The sequence below is a fragment of the Marmota monax genome, unplaced genomic scaffold (genome assembly GCF_021218885.2).
Source record: "Marmota monax isolate L192 unplaced genomic scaffold, Marmota_monax_Labrador192_F-V1.1 WCK01_AAM20220418_F8-fsc00071, whole genome shotgun sequence".
In the NCBI taxonomy this organism is placed as follows: domain Eukaryota; kingdom Metazoa; phylum Chordata; class Mammalia; order Rodentia; family Sciuridae; genus Marmota; species Marmota monax.
In genome coordinates, this window is record NW_026695217.1 from 5575036 (window position 1) to 5597505 (window position 22470).

Here is a 22470-nt window from a genome sequence, read left to right on the forward strand (position 1 = left end):
CCTCCCCTCCCATCTTCTCTCTCTACCCCATCTACTGTAATTCATTTCTCTCCTTGTTTTTTTTTTCCCATTCCCCTCACAACTTCTTATATGTAATTTTGTATAACAATGAGGGTCTCCTTCCATTTCCATGCAGTTTCCCTTTTCTCTCCCTTTCCCTCCCACCTCATGTCTCTGTTTAATGTTAATCTTTTCCTCCTGCTCTTCCTCCCTGCTCTGTTCTTAGTTGCTCTCATTATATCAAAGAAGACATTTGGCATTTGTTTTTTAGGGATTGGCTAGCTTCACTTAGCATAATCTGCTCTAGTGCCATCCATTACCCTGCAAATTCCATGATTTTGTCATTTTTTAGTGCTGTGTAATACTCCATTGTGTATAAATGCCACATTTTTTTTTATCCATTCATCTGTTGAAGGGCATCTGGGTTGGTTCCACAGTCTAGCTATTGTGAATTGTGCTGCTATGAACATCGATGTAGCAGTATCCCTATAGTACGCTCTTTTAAGGTCTTCAGGGAATAGTCCGAGAAGGGCAATAGCTGGGTCAAATGGTGGTTCCATTCCCAGCTTTCCCAGGAATCTCCATACTGCTTTCCAAATTGGCCGCACCAATTTGCAGTCCCACCAGCAATGTACAAGTGTACCCTTTTCCCCACATCCTCGCCAGCTCTTGTTGTTTGACTTCATAATGGCTGCCAGTCTTACTGGAGTGAGATGGTATCTTAGGGTGGTTTTGATTTGCATTTCTCTGACTGCTAGAGATGGTGATCAGTTTTTTTTTTTCCCCCCATCCCTGCTAGATCACAAAGCCATTTTTTGCAGCCATTTCAGATGAAAAAGTTCAGCAGAAGCTTCTGTGCGTGCTATTTGATCTGTTGGTGAATTGTAAGAACTCACATTGTGCTCAGACTGTTGGCAGTGTTTTTAAAGGGGTAAGTTGCAAACTTTATAACTTGTCTGTTGTTTAGTCTTTTCCATGTGACCTCATATTTAACTGTTGTTGAAATACTTATAGTTTTAACAAGGTAGGATGAGTCCGTGTGTTGGTTGGATCTTAGTTGCATTAACAGGTGCGTTCTGTTTTATTCAAGAAATGAGAAAGAGTAGCTCCCATGTTGATCTGGGTGATGTTATTCCATTTAAATAGTTTTATGCCATGTATCATGGAATTGAAAATTCACTTATTGGTTTCATATGTATATGGAATCCTAGCTAATAGCAGAATACTACCTGTTTAATTCTGTGTTTTGAATGCATGGAACTAGATAATTAGTATGTGAAGCCCTAGTATCCAGATTTAGCAGTTCTCAAAATTTTAACGTATTCACTTAATTTTTTCTTTTTCTTTGTTGAAGCATTTCATAGTGGACCTCAGAACAACATTTACTATACATTGTTTTAAAAAATGAACAATTTCTTATGACTGTAATGCCATTGTTACACCTGGAAAAATTAATATTAGTTCCTTAATGTCATCTAAATACTCAGTTTATAATCATATTTTTATGGTAGTAACGAAAATACATTTTGGCATTTATCTTCTTTTTAATCAAGATCCAAACATGATGTCATTTAGATATCACAACAATGTTTTCTAAAGAGAGAGATTTCTGGAACTCTCCCATTTCTGCAAAATCTTGGGGTATGACTGAATGTGTGTGTCTTAGTTATTCCTTTCTAGTTAATTAGGATATATCAGGCTTTGTACATGGAAACAGTGGGTGTGGATGATTCTCTATCTGGTGGCTAGTTTTTCGTTCTAAGGGATGAATATGGAATTGAGTGACACTGGACTAGAGAAGTGGTACAATGTTATAATCAGGGCAAGTGCAGGGTTATAACTTGAGACCCAGGATAAACCCTGCAGAAGCAAGTGCCCTGTAGCAAGAGAACTCAGGTAAAATGAGCATCGAACTGGAACTCCTGTTGGCTAGTGCTGGGTTGGTTGCTTTTGATTTATACCTGCTCCCTCCTTTGTTTCTAATTTTCCTTGGGGTATACAACACAGGAGCATCAGATGGCAGAAGAGTGGGCAGACACAGATCGAGAAAGTCATCCTTCCTCATCAGTTGATGAACTGTTCTCATGGGAGAATGTCTGATTTTAGTCTTAATGCAAACAAATGTGAAGAGAAATTAGAATCACAAATAACACATGTTCAACAGGCTTTGAATACCCCATAGTGCTAATTAAGGTGCTAATTAATTATAGTGGTGGTTGAATTAAGATTTATTGCACAAAGGAGAATCTTACAACATTTTGAAGGGTTATTGAAAGGAAAATGTTAACCCAAATCCCTCTAGCTTCCATTTCAATAGACCGTGGACTAGAGGGTAGATGAAATATTGGAAACATGCCAACCAAAAATAAGCTTGGCCTGAAGCATAAGACAGCTGTACTTCTCATTATAAACATTGTTTTGATTACAAAATACACTAGATGAAACACTTCTTTACATTTTTAACAATAAATATATGCCATATAGTGAAATAAGTATATACTGATGCGAGTAGATTTTTAAGATACCAGAACAATGTATACCTTTAAACAACTACTGGTATGTGGAAAATTTTCAAAAGAAATTGTTAATGGTGTTTGCCTGTGGGGTTTGAGCTGTGCTGTAGACTGGTATAAAGACATAAAAGTGGACATAAATACTTTGATCATATCTCTTTTAATCATTACTTATTCCTCTGATTTCATCATGGTGAATTAATGTTATCAACCATTCTTCCTTCAATATTTCAGATTTCCATTAATGCTGAACAAGTCAGAATAGAACTGGAACCACCAGATAAAGCTAAATCCTTGGGCACAATTCAGCAAACAAGAAGGCAAAAAATGCAGCAGAAGTAAGAGCTACGAGTGTATTAAGAACATGCTCTTGTTCCCAGGCTCTGCATGTTGACACCATTGTGATACCCATCAGTTTGCCATAACTGGGTACAGTAGTTTTTGTTTAGCAGTGATGGTATTTGCGTTTCCAACTTTTTGTCTTCTTTGTTTCCCAGAAAATCACAAGATACAGAATCCATTCAGGAAGTTGGAGGTTCTTACTGGCAAAGAGTAACCCTCATCCTAGAATTATTGCAGCACAAGAAGAAGCTGAAAAGCCCTCAGATATTGATACCAGCTCTTTTTAACTTGCTGTCTAGGTAATGACATTTAACTTTGATCTGTGAGTTCTAATAAGTTGCTCATCCCATTTTGCTTAACATTCTCTTTTCAACACATTGTTTTCTTTAGATAGTCTATCCAGTAAAGTAGGTTCAGATTCATAATTTGGAGGATTGTAGGAATGGTTTAAGTACTCGTTGCCAGCCCCTAAATGGATTTCATCCTGTGTCAAGAAGTAAATGGCCACTCACCTTACTGCTGCTTTTTTCTTAACTTTCAGTACTGTATCCAAGTTATTGTGACTTGTATTTAAAGATACAGTGAGACACTGCTTTATTTTTTAAGTGTAGATAGGTGTAGAGTATGTCACTGAACTGTGGAATGTACTGTTAGGTGAAGAGTAAAGTAATTGTTGCCTCTAAGATTCCAAATAGGATAATGGGAAGTACAATGGAGGAAAGAGAATTTGACATAAGTACCTGTTTATATAAAAAAGAAATTAGGGGCTGGGGTTGTGGCTCAGCGGTAGGAAGCTCGCCTAGCACATGTGAGGCCCTGGGTTTGATCCTCAGCACCACATAAAAATAAATAAATAAAATAAAGGTATTAAATTAAAGTTATAAATTTACATCCTATTTATAGACTTTAATATACTATTTTAGTTATTATTTTCTAAACATGTGTTTCTGAACAGTAGTCATTAATGTGGCAATGAATTAAGCAACTTCTACATTTCCTGTTATTTTTCTTGTGGGTGTCCTAAAGGTGTTTAGAGGCTTTGCCACCAGAGCAGGGGAACATGGAATACACCAAGCAATTAATTCTTAGTTGTCTGCTCAACATCTGCCAGAAACTCTCCCCAGATGGTGGAAGGATACCTAAAGGTATGTGCTAGTTGGGTAGAAAATTGACCTACTTTGAGTGCAGATGTATCTGCCACTTATATTTTTTAAATTTCTCACTGCTATAGATGTTGTAGATGAGGAGAAGTTCAATGTGGAATTGATAGTTCAGTGCATCCGCCTTTCAGAGATGCCTCAAACTCATCACCAGGCCCTTTTACTTTTGGGTACCGTTGCTGGAATATTTCCGGTGAGTGTTGATGACTTCAGACTTTGGCTACTTCACATATTTTTCTCCCATGGGAATGTGTTGGCACTTATTGATTGATTTAAATTCATTGGGCTGAAGCTGTTATAGTTAAAGCTTCGTCCCAGGGTTTCATAAACTGACTTCCAGACCACTCACATATAATAGAATCAAGCCTTTATTGAAGCTCACTGGTGGCAGCTGACCAGAACATAAAGCTGTTCCCCTGATCAGCCCCAAACAATTGCAAGGGCACTCCTTATAAGCCTGAAAACCGCAAAAGGGATGTTCAGGGGGTCTAGCCAATGCAAGCAAGCCAGGTTACAAAAGCGGGACAGTGCAGTCAAGCGGAGGGAAGCCTAACCAATCACAGTTAGCCTAGTCACCCCAGTTACAGAAACAGAGCCCCGTTACCCTAGTTACAGAAACAATACCCCATTAGGTAGTTTTGTGTTCTTAAAGGTTTCTATAGCAAAAGGAAAAGAACATCTTGCTCCAGTCATGACTCTTCTACTTGGCATGGTTGTTTTACAGGATAAAGTCATAAAACAAAATGGAGTCACATTTGCTTCTACTGCCACAAAGCTGGGGGTATAAATCAGTAGTAGAGTACTTGTTAAGCATGCTTGAGGTCCTGGATTTGATCCCTAGTACTGTAACAAACAAAACCAAAAAATAGCTGGGTGTGGTGGTACTTGCCTATAGTCTCAGGAACTCGGGTGGCTTAGGCAGGAAAAACACAAGTTGGAGGCCAGCCTGGGATCCTGTCTCAAAATAAAAATTTAAAAAAGGGCTGGGGATGTGGCTCCGTGGTAGAGCACTAGTTTAGCATGTGTGAGACCCTGGGTTTAATCCCTAGTACTGCAAAATAAGTAAATAAAGCCATTAGACTTTGGGGTCCTTCAGCACTACTGGGACTCCTACCCTGTCTCTTTAAGGATGGGACACTGTGAACTGATTGATCTTGCTAACTAAGCTTTGGTTCTCTTCTTTGGAAAGTGAAATTGGAATAGTAACCTCCTTCCTAACATTGCTGTGAGGACCCCGGTATGTAACTTGTGGTTAGCTCCCAGCCAGTGCCTGTCACACTGTAAGGTAGTGGTACTAGTGTTGTTTGAAAACTAATAGCCAATTAACCATTAATTTTCTAAGGAGGCTTCACCCAGCAACAATAAAGTTAATTTGATTATAACTTACCTCATTTGAAGAAATCACATCCCTTTATAAAGCAAATCATTTAGAGAATTTGACACTCTTTGCATACAGAGCTTTAATCAGAGGGTCTTAATTGAAGGTTCTCCATGAGCTTTAATCTATTGAAGTCATGTGAAGATCTGTTATGTGGGACTTTTTATTTCTTTGGACAAAAGTCTGTAGCTCTCAGAGGGGTTGCTATGAATGTTTGTATACAAGGTTTTGTGTGGACATGTTTTCATATCTATAGGACACACACCTAGGAGTAGAATTTTTGGGTCATATGGTAACTTGACTTTTTAAGGAACTACTGGGCTGTTTTCCAAAGTGGCTGCACCATTTTACCCACCAATAGTATATGAGAATTCCAGTTTTTCCACATCCTTGCCAGAATTTGTTATTGTCTTTTTTTATCATAGCCATCCTAATAGGTGAGGAAGCATATCTTGGATTTTGATTTTATAATTACCTAGTGACTAATGATATTGAACATCTTTTCATAAGCAAATATGCTTTGCCAATTTGAATATTTTGAAGAAATGTGTTTCATATCTTTTGCCCATTTATTTACTTATTTATTTTATTTTTGTTGGTGCAAGGAATTAAACCCAGGTCCTAAGCATATTCTCTGAGTTACGGCCCCAACCCCTTGCCCATTTTTAAACCAGATTATTTCTGTTTTTATTGGTTAGTTGTAATGAATTATTGGCCTTTGATATGCTTGAAATATAAAATGTTGATAGTTGTGTTTTCTTTCAGGATAAAGTTCTACACAATATCATGTCTATTTTTACATTTATGGGTGCCAATGTCATGCGCCTAGATGACACATACAGTTTTCAAGTTATTAGCAAGACAGTGAAGATGGTTATTCCAGCACTGATTCAGGTAAACTGTCTGAACACCACCATCATCATTATTGCTTCTAGTTTTTTGAATGTTATGTATGATGGGTATTAAAAACCTTTCTGAAGTGCTCAAGTAATTGTTGCTCGTAAGCTGTAGAATGGCAATGCTCAAAATCAGTCTTGGAAATAATTTCCTTTCCAAGATGTGATCAGACAAGCTGCAGCTGGTGCTGCTGTGCTGCATGAGCATCTTAAGGTTGTACTGGCAGAGTTTGGTTTAGAAGATCATGTCAGTTTAACAACTCTCTAGTGTAGATCAGCAGAGATGCTGTGGGAAAAAAGAAAAGGAGCTGTTAGACCTACGGTGGCGATATGTTAGCATGCAATCCAGCCTTTGCCGGACATATTCTGCAAGGGGGGGGGGGCGTGAATTGCAAAGTGGCCTCTGAGGTGAGAGGGTGTGGTTTCATGCTGGAGTTTTCTGCTTCCCAACTTGTTACTATCTTTTCTCATGCTCTTTTTTTTTTTTTTTTAAGAGAGAGAATTTTTTAATATTTATTTTTTAGTTTTCGGTGGACACAACATCTTTATTTTATTTTTATGTGGTGCTGAGGATCGAACCCAGCACCCCACGCATGCCACGCGAGCGCGCTACCGCTTGAGCCACATCCCCAGCCCTCATGCTGTTTACCATCTCAGGGATGAACAGTCAAACCATCTCCTTTTAATTTTGGCATTAAATTGGTGTTTTCTATGTCTAATAATTTGGCAAATATAGAACGCATGCCTAAAAAGAAATATATGTGCATTAATACATGTGCCAAAGAAGTAAATCATAAAGAGTTCAGAATAGGTGAAAATCCGGTGGCCAGGATGAACAGAAAGTTTCATAAAACGTGGAATTCATATGGGTAGAAAAGCATAGGATTTGCATAGTAAAATGGCAGAGCCATCGGTAGCAAGGAAGAGGCCTTGTGGACATGTGCACAGGGTGTTTAAAGATTGTGACGTAGATTAATTTGATGGAGAAGGGAATTGAAAACAGAAGTAGATGGTCTTGAGATGTTCATTTCAAGTGTTTCTTTATTCTTCATTCTCTCATTCAGAAACTCTATTTTGATCACCAGTGCCATAGTAAAATGGATTGAACTTTATTCTGAAAGCAACAGGGAGCTTTGGGCCCTTTCTTCTCAGCACCACATAAGTGCGTTGTGTTTGTGCAGTTTTCACAGGTGACCCACACAGACTGGCTGGCTGTGCCACACATTTGGCACTTGTCATTTGCTTCCTCCTCCTCTCTTTCACATGTGCATTTTGTTTCATACAGATCATACATCTCCCTTGGGGCAGAGGTTACATCCTAAATTCTGTATCCCCTCAGGGCCAAATAGCACCTGAGATATGACTGATACTCCTTGACTATTTATTGATAGATCTTTGATTATTAAAATTCTTTTGATAGCTTTTCCAGGGCACATCCAAAGGTCTGGTCTTCTGTACTGCAAGTTTGCTTTCTGTTTTGCAGTCTGATAGTGGAGATTCCACAGAAGTCACAAGAAACGTAGAAGAAATTGTGGTAAAAATCATCAGTGTGTTTGTGGATGCACTGCCGCATGTTCCAGAGCACAGGCGCCTGCCCATCCTTGTTCAGCTTGTTGATACTCTTGGTGCACAGAAATTCCTCTGGGTTCTCCTCGTCTTGCTCTTTGAACAGTACGTCACTAAAACAGTGCTGGTGGCTGCCTGTGGAGAAAAGGTCAGAATGTCGGTGGGGTGGTAAGAAGGAAAATGGTGATGTTTCATGCAGATTTTGTTTAAACTTGGGGCCGGCAATGCTTAATGTGCATTATTTGACAGTGTTTGCCCAGAATCTTTTCTTCCTTCCTCCCTCCCTCGCTCCCCCAGGGGTAACCTACCACTGAGCTATATCCTCAGCCCTTTTATTCTTTATTTTTGAGTAAGGGTTTTACTAAATTGCTGAGGCTGTGATCTTGCCTCAGCCTCTTCGAGTAGCTTGGATTATAGACATACACCACAATACCCAACACCTTTTTTAAAAATGTTTTTGGTATTCTTTAAAATTGCTCTCAGATCTGTGGGCACTTGTAACGTTTCAGTAGCAGCAAGGTATCTTCTGAGGGCAGTTTCCTTTATCTGACAAACAGGTTTAGTGCCATGCTGGGTGGTTCCATTTTAAGCCCAGCAGAGTGAGGCTGTGGAGTAGTGAGACTCCTTCTCTGGAACGTGGCTTTGAAGGCATTTTATCAGGAAGGGGAAGAGCATCCATAACTAAAGACACAGGCCTGGGTGATGGTTTGGATGAACAGGGTCAGAACTCAAGAGGTCCAGGGCTTTGTAAATGGCATCTCAGACATGGATCTGGGAGTAGAGCTAGACCTTATGGAAGTAATGAGGGAAGTTCCTCTGGAAACTGGAGTGCAGACTATCCTGGGACCTTGCCCTCTTCAGTTCTCATGAATGGCCCTTTTACAGAAGGAGCTCGCCAACTTCACTCATCTGGTGATGACCATCAGGAAAGATAGGATGACTTTGCATGCTAAGGGATGTTTTTTGAGCATGTTCCCTTATTTATAGTTATTCATGCTCCCATTTGTTAGGTACGGTTCTGTTACTTTTATCCTTTCTCTCCATACAGGATGCTATTTTAGAGGCAGATACTGAATTTTGGATCTCAGTCTGCTGTGAGTTTAGTGTCCAGCATCAGGTACAAAGCTTGATGAGCATCCTCCAATACTTGGTGAAGCTGCCAGAGGAAAAGGAGGGTAAGTGCAAGTCCAGTATCGCTGCCATCTCCTGCGTGTGAGTAGCAGAGCACATCAGCCTCATCACCACAGCCCGTCCTTAGCAGGGTTATGGGTTTTTTTTGATTGATTGATTGATTATCTTTAATTTCAGTATGTAATCATGTACTTTCCTGAATCCTATGTGAAAAGGTTAGCAGTTCTGCTCACCTCACATGTTTTTGTTCTCTGTGCCTTGCTATGCATGTGTTGCCTATGGAATGTCCCCTGTGTCCAGAATGAATTATGTTTAAATGACAGTAAGTTAGCTGTACCTAACAAGATTCCCATTAAATTTGCAAGAAAATAATAAAAATAGGTAGCACAGCAGTGGTACCTGAAGGTTAAAGTTGTCCATGGAACAGTCTTGAGGAGAGTTGGTTGCAGTACTAGTAGGGCTGGCTGAAGGCAGCACTGATGTGGTGATGTGTTCAGTCCTCTGCCTATGCAGCAGAACAGCAGGGTGGACTAGAAGGCAGGACCAAAGGGCTCCCAGGACTGCTCTCTGTGTGGCCAATGTGGACCTTGTCACCAGGTGAGGTTGGCTCAGGTTTGTCAGGAGCAGATCAGGAAACAGCCTGGAGAGCTGCGCTTGGTGGCATGGCTGGGGAGGAGTCTTCACTGTGAACCATTCTCTAGAACAATGGGTGGTTTGGTTTGGTTTGTTTTTTTCAGTGCTGGACATTGAACTCAGAGCCTTGCACATGCCAGGCAAGTGCTTCTTCACTGAACTTTATCCCCTGTGTAGTATTGGACAACCTAAGACAGGCACGGTCCCTAAGCCACATGCTTGTTGTTTAATTAAACAGAAGGGGGGAGATGTTGAGAGCCACAGCGGAGTCGGAATGGCGCCTGGCATTTTACCAGAAGGAGTGGTTGAGAGGTGACGCCAGCGAGCCATTAAGATGATGATAATTAAGTTAAGCTGTGTATAATTGCTGTGACTGGATGATGCTGGATTGAAATAGGCTGTGTATTCAGTTGTATATGGACCCCTGGCTGCCTCCCCCTTGAGTTCCCCTTGAGTTCTCACCGAGCCCAGTTGAGGGCGGAGAGAATTCCCAGGGAGAGCGCGGGGAGAGTTCAGGCAATAAAGTAGTTCCTGTTTGAACCTACAATTGCCTCCTGGTGGCTCAGTTATTTTGTGCCCATCCAGACTGTGGCACCCCTGACCACTGTACTCTCAGCGTATTTATACTAAATACATCTGGGTAAGAAATTTTCCATCTAAAGCTTGAAGTTCTAGAACATACATTTTCAGACTTAAAACTGAGCCTTAAGGTTAGTTCATAGGCTCCTTCAGCCTGTGTGGACTGCCATGAAAGAGCTCCTGAGATTTCAGGAGCTCTGTCCAGAACCAGCATCTGAAGGGTTCCTCTGGAGTGTCTGTGCCTCCTGTTTGATTATCTCAGTTATCCTGTTGTTTTGGTTTTTGCCTTCCATATCTCTTCGTATTAAGAACCTTTGGGGTACTTTCTTGGAAGGCACACTTCCACTTCTCACTGATGGAGAGAAGAAGAGCTATGTGTCGTAACTCTAGTTTTTCCTTTCTGAAATTGCATCCTATTCGCCCTGCTGTACTTGAGTTCAGTATGCCAAGCAGTCAGATTGAAGATAAGTGAGGTCACTAGTTTTGTTGTTGTTTTTCAGAAACCATTCCCAAGGCAGTATCTAACAAGGCCCAAGAAGAAATGCTCCAGATTTTTAACGTCGACACCCATACTAGCAAGCAGTTGCGGCATTTTAAATTTCTGTCTGTGTCCTTCATGGCCCAGCTCCTGGCTTCCAGTAGTTTTCTCAAAAAGGTGATGTGTTTGAATGAGTTTATGATAAAATTCTCCTGCTATTTCTAAGGAAACTGAGTTTTTTAAATTAAAATTTGTCTTTTTGGTTGTAGTTGAACACAATACCTTTATTTATATATTTTTATGTGGTGATGGGGATCGAACCCAGGGGTATGCCTTCAAAGATAATAGAAAAAGTATTACACTTCACCATAAAAAACTGTTATACACTCTACCAAGGGTGAGTGTATAAGCCCTGTGAACATGTGATTTCATTCTCAAGAGCTATATTCCCAGCACAGGGTATAAACATGTGGACCAGCAGCTGTTTCCAAGAATATTTGCAATAGGGCTGGGGCTCAGTGGTGGAGCACTTGCCTAGCATGTATGAGGCACTGGGTTCGATTCTCAGCACCACATATAAATAAATAAAAATAATAAAGGTATATTGACAACTAAAATATTTTTTAAAATAAAGAATGTTTACAGTAGCATTGTTCTCGGCAGCTGAACTGGTAGCAACCTAGGTGTCTGCCTGTGGAGTGGGTAAACGGGTGTGGTCACACGGGAGCATAGATGGACAACATAGCCATCTGGGAATCTGAAGCAGTATGACTAGAAAGAGGACAGGCACAAAAGAATGTGTATCCTGGTTTCATTATATAAAATTATAAACAGATAAAATAAGTTTGTGGTTTTAGAAGATAAGACAGTGGCATCTTGGGGAGGAGGATAGGGGACCACAGCTGTCCATAATGTTTAACTTCTCCACTGATTCTGTATGAATTAGCCAAGTTGGCATTCCATTAAATTAGGTAGTGGACAAGTGAGTATTGCTCATCTACTGTATCTTCCTGATTCTTTTTATCAAATTTTCCAGATACAACAGAATATAAGAGAATCAGAGTTAAACACAGTCTACAGTGAGGGTGCTCTGAACCTGATTAAATTGTAATGTCAGAAAATTTAAGCATGGTGTCTGTGTGTGTACTCCTGAGTTTTATTGAACCTAATTCAAATGACATTATTGTTATCCATGCTGTTTTCTAATGGAGCTTTCTTTAAAATGTAGGTGGTTGAAGGTGGTGGTCCTCAAATTTTTAAAGGACTTGAACAGAGGTATGTTTGTCTTTATTCACTTTTTATATGGAAATAATTTCAAACTGGAAGACTAGAACAGGAACTCATGCACTCTTTATAGCAGGTTGACCATGGACATTTTATGCCACATTTAATTTATCATTCTCTCTGCATACATTTTTGTCTTTGAACTCTTTGAAACTAAGTCATATATATTATGCTTCTTTCCCTTAGTGTGTATTTCCTAAGAATCTGAGATATTGTTATAAAACCCGTGACACAGTTACCAAGGCCCAGAGCCAGAGTTAGGGTGTCCTTCTAGATAGAGGCCTCTGTTTATTTCTTAGTGGGATTTCTCTATGACAGTAATCCCTACTTTCTTTTCCTTCCATGTCATTTTTAAAATAATTCAGTACAAAATTTTAAGTATCTTTTTCCATTGAGGCATTCTGCATGGGATAGAGACATGTGAGTTCTGTAAATGCCTTCAGCTGCTGTTTGTTGGTTGTGTCTCCTCTGCCTTATAGGTTGCTAGAAACTATTCTTGGCTATATCAACGCTGTAGCACAGTCCATGGAAAAAAACGCAGACAAACTAACTGTGAAGTTTTGGCGAGCACTCCTTAGCAAAGCTTATGACATGTTAGATAAGGTAGGTTATCATTTTTCCCTGTAAGTATTGAGTTTTGTCACTGGTTTTTAAGTCATTACAAAATTATTTGACTTGAAGTTTTACTTTAAGAATGAATTTAGCAATACCTTTTATTAATATAGTGAATCTCAGATTGTTCCTGAAAAGACTCTTGATGACTAGAAATAAACTCTTCTGGGAAAAAATGCCACCTTACCCAATTATATGAACATGTGCCTCCATAGAATATTTTAAATAGTTGCGTGACAAATAATGTTCCACCTTATTCAGATAGAAAAAAATTAAAATATGTATATTAGGTAAAACATTGGTTTTGAAATTAGGGTCATTGTTCAAATTTAGCTAAATTATTTGGCTACATGGTTTAGAGCAGTTCACTCGTTCTTAGCATTAGGATTTTTGTTTTGTTTTAGTTAATTAATTGAGTAATACTAGTCCTAGTAGAACGGTTAGTGCAAAAATTACACAAGTGTGTGTGAAAATGCCTCATGCCCAGAGATATGCAGTAAATAGAAGTTTCATTTGGTTGATCTTTGTCAGGTTTTTTGATTGTTAAATGTAATCTTCCCTATAGGTTAATGCCTTGCTGTCCACAGAAACCTTCATTACTGTGATTAGGGGGCTGGTGGGCAATCCACTGCCATCTGTTCGCCGCAAGGCATTGGATCTTTTGAACAACAAGCTACAGCAGAATACATCCTGGAAGAGGAAAACGGTGAGTGAAGCCATATTGCAAACATGTATAGTTTTCCTTGCTTTATTAAAGAGCGGCATTTAACTCCCTGAAGTTTCCCCAGGGTGCTATTTAACATTGTATTGTATATGAATTTAAAAATGTGATGGTCGAGTAGTGACAAAGGTGTGTTGCAGAGCTCTTAGAACAGAATTCAGACTAAGGGAATTATTGCTTGATAGGGACCACACACTGCCTTAGCTTTAGCATAATTTTAATCCTTTCCCCCTGGGGTGCTTTATATGAATCAGGTTGGTGAGAGCACATGTATTTGCTTAGCAGTAAAGAAAGCAGATGGGGAAACCATTGCTTTGAGTATAGTCAAGAGGCGGGGCCCTCAGTCAGATTTTCATTGAGAGTGTCTCAGGCTGTGAAGATGCAAAATGAACTAGAAGATTTTAAGCTTTAACTGTTTGAGAACTGTGACTTCTTCTTCAGGTTTACCGCTTTCTAAAACTGGTTCCAGTCCTTTTGGCCATTGTGCAGCGTAAGAAAAAGGAAGGGGAAGAACAAGCTATAAACAGACAGACGGCTCTGTACACCCTGAAGCTTTTATGCAAGAATTTTGGTGCAGAAAATCCAGAATATTTTGTGCCAGTGCTGAACACTGCGGTAAAACTGATTGCTCCAGAAAGAAAGGAAGACAAGAATGTCGTGGGAAGTTCCCTTCTGTGCATAGCAGAGGTGGCCTCCACCCTGGAAGCACTGGCCATTCCTCAGCTTCCCAGGTATGCCACTGGAGACTTGGCACAGGAACTAGTACAGTTTTTTTGGCTTGAGTAGAAATTACATAAAGTAGATTTGTTAAAGAGTTGATCTTTTCTTCAAACTGAAAAATACAACATTGCCATTTAGCTTCAGACGCTTTGTGATGTTACTTGTCCCCCCCATTCTTTCTCCCTTTTGAGCAATTGTGGCTAGAAAGCAGGGTGAATCTCACAGAGAAGTGGGTCAGAGCACCCTGCATGAGGTTGGACATGCCTGACTGTCTGTGGCTCTGACTGGAACTGGCTGCTAGAGCTCTGGTATCTGTAAAACAGAGGCATGCCTATCCACCCAATAGGGCCTCCGCACGACAGGGCTTGCCAGAGTTTTGTACAGTCCTGACACAGTAGTGCATGTTCAATAATGGAAAGAGAGTGTTGTGTTAACAGTTACTCTTGTACTGTTCACAATAGGAGATTTCTTGTACTTCAGTCACATGAAGTATGTAGACAGTGTTTTGTGATCTGTGGGATATGTGGTGACATAATGGGCACAGTTTGGGTTTTTCCTTATTGTCCCTTACTTCATCCTCCAGTCTGTGTTTTCTGTTTCGAATTCTCTAAGAAACTTGCTTTCTCCTTTTAGCCTGATGCCATCGTTGCTGGCAGCAGTGCAGAGTACCAGCGAGCTGGTCTGCAGCGAGATCTGCCTGCTCAGTGCCCTGGCCGCCCTACATAAGGTTGTCGAGACTCTGCCACACTTCATTAGCCCCTACCTGAAAGGCATTCTGTCTCAGGTGAGCTGTAGTGACTGAAATGCTCTGTAGTGTGGTGGAGAGCAGAGGATTGCCACTTAAATCATTGTTATTGGTTCCTTTTCAGTGTCACCTCTGTTTCTCTTCCATCGTCCTTTCTGCTTCATCATGAAGCTGACCAGAATCACTATTTATGGGGCTCTTCTCTCTCGCTCGCTCTCTCTTTTTTTTTTTTTTTTAACTGTGCAGGATGTATTTTATTGGTCTTTTTCACTCTGTGAGGCCTTGGGAGTTGGGAGGTAGAGCTGCCTATTATACTTCTTGTGGAAACTGGTGTGTCCTATTTGTTTCTGCTGTGAAACTCTTAATCCTAAGTAATTTTGCATAGTGGAATTCCTATAGCAACCTTACAGGTTGTTAGGTACCTGTGAACACACTGGGCAAATGGCTTTTCTGATCAAAAGTGCCCTAGAATATTGACCTCTTTCTTGTTCCTCTGATTATTGCTGTACTATCATGTTGGTCATTTGCCATTTATGAGGTTAGGAACCTTAATGACCATGGTGTACATGAGTTAACCAATTCTCATACTGTGCTGTCAGGGCTTGAAAATAGACTTCAGGAGCTGCAGGTGTAGCTCAGTGATAGAGCACTTACCTAGCATGTGTTGAGTCCCTGGGTTCCCTCCAGCACTTCAACAAATGAATAAACAAAAAACATAGCTACTGCACAGAAGGGGCCTAGGTTGTGAGGAGCTATCTTGATTTTTTTAGCAAAAAAGAACCAGGCTTTTCCCCATGTCCCAGATTTCTAAGAAGATTTTCAGTCTGGGTTCTCAGAGTTTTGCATTTGCTGTTTACCTTCATCCCTGGCCCCTGCTAATAACAAGGCATCTGCCCAGTGTTACCTACAGATGCTCAGAGCTGGCACTCAAAGGAATTCTGTGCATGGTTGAAGTAACAACATTTCCCAAACCCTGGCATTTGAATTTACCACATGTCATCACTGAGCCTTCTGTATGAGTGTGGTTGTCAACACAGAGCCATCATGGCCTCATTTGCTATTTTTTATATTCCCATAGGTGATTCATTTAGAGAAAATCACTAGTGAACTGGGATCTGCCTCACAGGCTAATATCCGTCTCACATCTCTTAAAAAGACACTGGCCACCAGGCTGTCACCTCGAGTCTTATTGCCCGCCATCAGCAAAACCTACAAGCAGATTGCAAGGAACTGGGAGGTAAGATCATTTGGGTACTGGACTCTGGAGAAGGAAGAGGTGGTACTGAAATGTTTTAAGTTTCCACTTGAGGAATTCCTGAGTTCTAGGAATAAAAGTGGTACCTCTCTTTGCTGTTTGTGGTAGAATAACATGGGCCCATTCATGAGCATCTTGCAAGAGCACATTGGGGTGATGAAGAAGGAAGAGCTCACCTCCTATCAGTCTCAGCTGACTGCCTTCTTCCTAGAGGCCCTAGACTTCCGGGCACAACACTCAGAGGTGAGCTGCTCTCTGCTCTCTCACAGTCCTAGGGTTTTCATTTCTCTGTTGCAAGGAAAATCTCACTATGCAAATAGTCATACTTGCCAAATAATTTAAAAGTCAGTACCCTGGCTAATCATCAGCTCTTCCATTTTCAGGATGATCTCGAGGAAATTGGGAAAACAGAAAGTTGCATCATTGACTGTCTGGTGGCCATGATTGTGAAACTCTCTGAGGTTACATTCAGACCCCTATTTTTCAAGGTGAGGCTTCCTTCCTCTTCTTCCCTTTCCTTCTCAGATACACGTGAAGGCATGAGTAGAAGCAGCTAATCTTCTGTTGTGGTTTTAGCTGTTTGATTGGGCCAAAACAGAAGATGCCCCAAAGGACAGGCTGTTGACATTTTACAACCTGGCAGACTGCATTGCTGGGAAGCTGAAGGGGCTTTTTACTCTGTTTGCCGGCCACTTGGTGAAACCTTTTGCTGACACCTTGAACCAGGTGAACATCTCTAAAACAGGTTGGTGGCTCCTTCACTTCGGTCCACATCCTTGTCCTGCATACCATACACTAGGCACAGTTAGTGTAAGACACGGCTTTGAAGGCTCTAGAGTTCTTGGCTAAGGAAGATAAGTTTTTACTTCATTGTTATGAGCCATTGAAGTGATTGTTTTACCATTATGGAATAGTGTTATTTGGCCCAGAAGAAAGAATAAAATAAAGGCATTATTACGAGTCATTGGAAGTAACTGTAAAAATCATTAAAATTGGGGAGAGTTTAGAAGTAGAGCACTTGCCTAGAATGCATCAGGCCCTATGTTAAACCCCTTCCAAAAAAGAGGGAGAAAATTAAAATTAAGATTCTTCTATTCTTTGATGCCAATAAGCAATCGAAGGTGACAGTTGAGGTAGCTTGCCAAACTGAGCGTGAGTCAGTCTTTACTCCAAGATGGTTTCTCCACTTCTGAAAAACCATTCATTTGATTCTGATCCACATTCATGCTGATTATGATTCTAGATGGTTTTTTAAATACTCTTCTGATTGTAATTATGTTGATGGTGATTCACATTTAAACCTGGGGGATTAAACTGAAATTCTCTTGGTTTTCGTTTAGTCTTTTTCATTTTTACTCTTTCCTTGTCTACAGATGAAGCGTTTTTTGACTCGGAACACGACCCTGAGAAATGCTGCTTGCTGTTGCAGTTTATCCTGAGCTGTCTGTATAAAATCTTCCTTTTCGACACCCAGCATTTCATTAGTAAAGAGAGAGCAGAAGCCCTGATGATGCCTCTAGTGGATCAGGTAACTGCAGAACTGGCCTGTTAGCTGAGGAGGCTGCCACCTGTCAAGTTTCTGCAGGTTTATATTCACCAAATAGAAGCTTGTAGGGCTTTTTTTAAAAGGTTGTTTGTTTTTGTTGTTGTTGTTTTTTTGGTGGGGGAGTCTTTTTTATGACATTTCAAAGTTGATGTTTCGTGGGTCTTCATTGTGCAGTGTTTCTTTTTAATTGTTCAGAAAAAACACCTTCCCGTGGTTACTTAACATTAAAAATTGTGTTGACTGACAGGCATGATGGTGTATGCCTGTAATCCCCAGTGACTTGGGAGACTGAGGCAGGAGGATCAAATGTTTGAGGCCAACCTGGGCAACTTACTGAGATCCTGTCTCAAAATAAAGTTCAGAAGGCTATGGGGAATGTAGCTCATTGGTAGAACACCCCTGGGTTCAATCTCCAGTACCAAAAAAAAAAAAAATGTGTTAGCCATTTAATGGCTTTTTCAGAGGTGTGAGGGTGTGGCTGCCCCTGCAGGAAAGCTATCCAAGGTTTTCTTCTGGGAGGAGAAAGCTGGTGCTGAGGGTTGTGAGACTGAGTTCCAGAAGATAGGAAACTTGCTGTAGGAAGTTAGATTATAAGATACCATTCTAGAGCAGGCATTTTCCAGTAGAAGGAAAATGAGACTTGATGCTCACAGTCCTTGCCCCACTCTTCACAGCTGGAAAACAGGCTTGGAGGAGAGGAGAGGTTCCAGGAGCGGGTGACGAAGCACCTGATTCCCTGCATTGCACAGTTCTCAGTGGCCATGGCAGATGACTCTCTGTGGAAACCCCTGAACTACCAGATTCTGTTGAAGACAAGAGACTCCTCACCCAAGGTTAGGGGCTGTGGGCAACAAGCTCTGCAGCTGCACATTCCCCATGATGCCAGCAGCGCTGATATAGGGTCATGGGCCTTAGGATCTGGGCCTGGAGCGGGGGACAGTGCAGTTTGTCTTCTGGTACCCAGGGTCTGGTCTGCTGTGCTGGGTGGAAATTGAAGCCTAGAAACTTTACTTTTACTGATAGGCGTCCTCCCCAGGTGTGGTAGGCATGAGCACCAAAATATTTTTTAGGTATTTTAAATTCTTGAACAGCAAGACTTAAATATCTGTGTTTTTAAAATGTCATTGTACTCCTGAGATAAATGCTTTCAGTTTGTCCGTAGAATACTCCTTTGAGTTAAAGCAGTAGATGTATTGTATAGTATCTCTTCTGTGTAGATTAGGCTTACAGTTCTCTTGGGCAAGTGTTGGCAACAGAAACAGGATGACATGGACAGGTGGAGTGGCATTAAAATGCCCTGTGGAAACTTTCAAACATTTTAGAAATGAATAGCCATTTCTCAAATTGATTACCATACAGACCTTCACTGGATAAATCAGACCGAAGCAGACTTCTATTAATAGGATTTGTTCAGATTTTTAACGTCTGTTAATTAGAAAGTGAACATAAGGAACCTGTTGTGATGGACCCTTAAATCTTAAGTCACAGATTACATACATTGCAGCATCAGATTTACTTTAATTTTGATTGCACAAAACAAAAAATGCTGACTAGTTAGTTATGAGTTATTTCAAACTGGAATGGTATTATAATAATACCTGGTGAATTCGTCCATTCCTTGTCATAGACAAGGTGTATGAGAAGCACCCAAACTATTTCTTTTTCTTTTTTTAATTTCAGAAGTAGGACATTGTGACCCTGTGTTTTATTAATAGATGAGAGTGTAATCCATGTGGGTGCTCTGGCCCCTCTCACAATGCAGTGGTGATTGCAGCTAGTGATTGTGGGTGAGTTCACTTGCCAGAGAAGGCAAGACTCTTCATTGCCAGGTTGGCATCATCTCAGGCAGCCCAGCAAGCTGGAGAACTCCAAAGCAATTAAATTTGGTGACATGCCGGGTGTGGTGGTGAATGTCTATAATCCCAGCAACTTGGGAGGCTGAGGCAGGAGGGCGAATTCAAAGCCGGCCTCAGCAACTGCAAGGCACTAGGCAACTCAGCACACCCTGTCTCTAAATAATATACAAAATAGATCTGGGGATGTGGCGCAGTGGTTTAATGCCCGAGTTCAGTCCCCAGTACCCTTCCCCTCCAGATGGTGACACACTTGAGCTTGCAAGTAGCATTTTATTATTTCTTACAGAAGAATATTATAAAAAGACATTTACAATAGTGTTAAAACAGAGTTCTAAAAACTGATTTGTACAATTACCCATATTTAAAACAGACCCCAAGTGTTAAACTGGTAATCTTAAGATGAAAGTTGAATAATATTAATGCATAATAATGAAGTAAAATAAATGCAAAATAAGACTTAGTTTGAAAAGAGTTTGTCTCAAGTCAGAACAGATCTTAATGTAAAATAGTGGTGAACAATAAATAAAACCATTTTTTTGTTCTTTTTTTATTCCTGTCCAGGTCCGGTTTGCTGCCTTGATTACTGTGGTAGCCCTGGCTGAAAAGCTGAAGGAAAATTATATCATTTTACTACCAGAATCCATTCCTTTCTTAGCAGAATTGATGGAAGGTAGGTCCCAAACTGTTACTAAATATTATAGTAAGATTCTGTGGAAACATGCCCAATGCTGATAGAGATTTGGATGTATGGTTAGCAGGGGTCCAGTCCTCCACCTCGCTCCCAGGTGAGAGTATGGGCTAATGGCAGCCACTACCTCTCACTCATGCTATTTCTATTTACAGGACTTCTCACTGTCTTTACCCTTCTTTGTGCTCAGACAGACTACAGTATTGTTTATCATTAATCTCATACATTTATATGGCTGAATATTGGTCTCGAGTTGTGGAGTTAATATATCAAAACCTCTAGTGCCGTTAAGGATGTGTTGGAGGGACTGGGGTTGTGGCTCATGGTATGGCACTTGCCTCACACGTGCAAGGCCCTGGGCTCGATCCTCAGCACCACATATAAATAAACTAATAAAGGTATTGTGTCCACTTACAACTAAAAGAATATTAAAAAAAAAAAGGATGAATTGGAATGTCCATTTGAGTGGTGACTGGCACTTGGTGCTCAGTATTAAGATGCTCTACACAGATGATCTTCAGTTCTCATGTGGGGTAAAGAATTGTTCCTATTTTACAAAGGAAGAAACTAGAGGCTTGTAAGGACCCTAAGTAGTTTGATGGTGGAAACAAAGCCAGTGTGACAGGTGGAACTGGTTTATGCAGCCAGGTTTGTCCCAGCTGGAGCTCATACCCTTGTGTGTTGTACCCCTCCCTCACAGCCCTTTCTGTTAAGCAGGGATGCTGGGCAAGGGGACCGGTACTTGCACAATGATTCGCTGCTTCTCATAAGCAGAAGAGCATCTTGCTCTGTGACTTGCCCCTGGAGAGGGGTTGTGTGAGCTTCTAAGAGCAGCATTTCCTTGAGTTTTGGGTCTGGGAGTGCCTGCTCTACTCCCAGGCTCTGTTCTGTTGAGCAGCCAGGCACTCTCTAGGAGGGAGGCAAGGCAGAGGAGAGTGCACCATGTGCCCTGGGTCACCCCTGCGCTTCTTCCACTCTGAGGGAACAACTGCTAGATAACACAGGACGTTGAAAATTAGGCTGATAACTGAGGCGGGATGACAAATGGACCCAGATTTTAATTTTGATATTTCATTTTTTTAGATGAATGTGAGGAAGTAGAACACCAGTGCCAAAAGACCATTCAGCAACTGGAAGTCACGCTGGGGGAGCCGCTCCAGAGCTACTTCTGAAACTTTCCTTGGTTTTTAAAACTGTGTTCAGAGTTCATATTTTTATTTTGGGGTGTTTGGTGCCATGTTACTTTTGGTGCTTTCACACCTACTGGGACTACTTAAAGACTTTACTGACTGCTTTGCCAAGTCCGAGCCTGGCCTATGCTGCCACATGAGCTTCCCCCCCCCAGCTGTATAGTTGTTAAGAGTAAATGATTTATGATGTAAGCACTTGTAGTCTTTGAATGGAGTTACTCTGACTTGCGTGTTTGACTTCAGCACCCAAAGCTGACAGCTCCCTTAGACCTGGAAGCCCTTACTGTTCAGCATAGCTGTGTCTCCCTGCTGGAGATTCACTCACACAATTCTGTGTTCAACAGGAATATTTGGATGAAAGCCAGTTTGGGCAGACTGACAATGCAGCCTTCATTTCTGTATGTGTCCATGTAGGGAAGCACTTCTAAATGCATTTTACACTCAATGACTATGATTGCCTCCTGAATCCTTTAACCCTTTTGGGGTAGGGGTGGGGAGGCAGCAACACCATGTTTATAAAACACCCCACATCTGGCCGGTCACACAGGAAGGACCCAGACATACTAGATGGCATGAGGGAGGGAGCCCCCTCCACAGTTAAAGCACACCGGCTTTCCTTTGGTGGTTAACTCAGAAAACAGCAGCACATTTTTTTCCAGGCTTTGAAGTTTGCTGTCTCTAGTGCTGTGTCATGGTGAAGCTGGAAGGTAAACACTGAGCTAAAATCAAACAAATCTGCCTTCTGTTTATAAAACATCAACGAACTGTTCCATAGAATGTTCACATTGAGCGAAAGTCTTTGATTTAAATTTCTTTTTTTTTTTTTTTTCTTAATTTGGTACCAGGGATTGAACCCAGAGGCACTTAACCATTGGACCACACCCCCAGCCCATTTATTTTTGTTTTCAATTTTGAGACAATCTTGCAAAGCTCTCTGAACTTGTGATCCTCCTGCCTCAGCCTCTTGAGTGGTGGGTTACAGTGTGTACTACCGTGCCCAGCTCTGTCTAATCTAATCAAGAAATTTCAGTGCAGAACTGACAAGCACAAGGCCAACTTTGAGCTCAGTGAGGAGCTTGCTAGAAATGCAGATTCCCCTAAGCAATGTCCTGGTGTCTTGATAAGGTTCATTAGTAAACACCAATGCTTTTTTTAAAAAAAAATCTTACGGTTTTGG

The 22470-nt window shown here is 41.0% G+C and overlaps 1 protein-coding gene across 3 annotated transcripts in view; it reads left to right on the forward strand.

Annotated features, from left to right (window-relative positions):
• Window positions 1-21485, forward strand: part of Heatr1 (HEAT repeat containing 1) — a 43739-nt gene extending 22254 nt beyond the window's left edge. For all 3 annotated transcript variants that reach the window (XM_058575048.1, XM_046432138.2, XM_046432139.2), the window contains 22 exons: window positions 800-931; window positions 2748-2851; window positions 3011-3154; window positions 3882-4000; window positions 4087-4208; window positions 6159-6287; window positions 7773-8003; window positions 8904-9030; window positions 10699-10853; window positions 11905-11951; window positions 12440-12563; window positions 13138-13278; window positions 13735-14024; window positions 14647-14797; window positions 15837-15995; window positions 16122-16256; window positions 16397-16501; window positions 16590-16758; window positions 17387-17541; window positions 18234-18392; window positions 19977-20085; window positions 21187-21485. In XM_058575048.1, coding sequence (XP_058431031.1) covers window positions 800-931; window positions 2748-2851; window positions 3011-3154; window positions 3882-4000; window positions 4087-4208; window positions 6159-6287; window positions 7773-8003; window positions 8904-9030; window positions 10699-10853; window positions 11905-11951; window positions 12440-12563; window positions 13138-13278; window positions 13735-14024; window positions 14647-14797; window positions 15837-15995; window positions 16122-16256; window positions 16397-16501; window positions 16590-16758; window positions 17387-17541; window positions 18234-18392; window positions 19977-20085; window positions 21187-21275 — 3096 coding nt within the window. In that variant the 3' untranslated portion in view covers window positions 21276-21485. The remainder of the gene's footprint in view (window positions 1-799; window positions 932-2747; window positions 2852-3010; window positions 3155-3881; window positions 4001-4086; window positions 4209-6158; window positions 6288-7772; window positions 8004-8903; window positions 9031-10698; window positions 10854-11904; window positions 11952-12439; window positions 12564-13137; window positions 13279-13734; window positions 14025-14646; window positions 14798-15836; window positions 15996-16121; window positions 16257-16396; window positions 16502-16589; window positions 16759-17386; window positions 17542-18233; window positions 18393-19976; window positions 20086-21186) is intronic.
• Window positions 21486-22470: the final 985 nt, after the last annotated feature.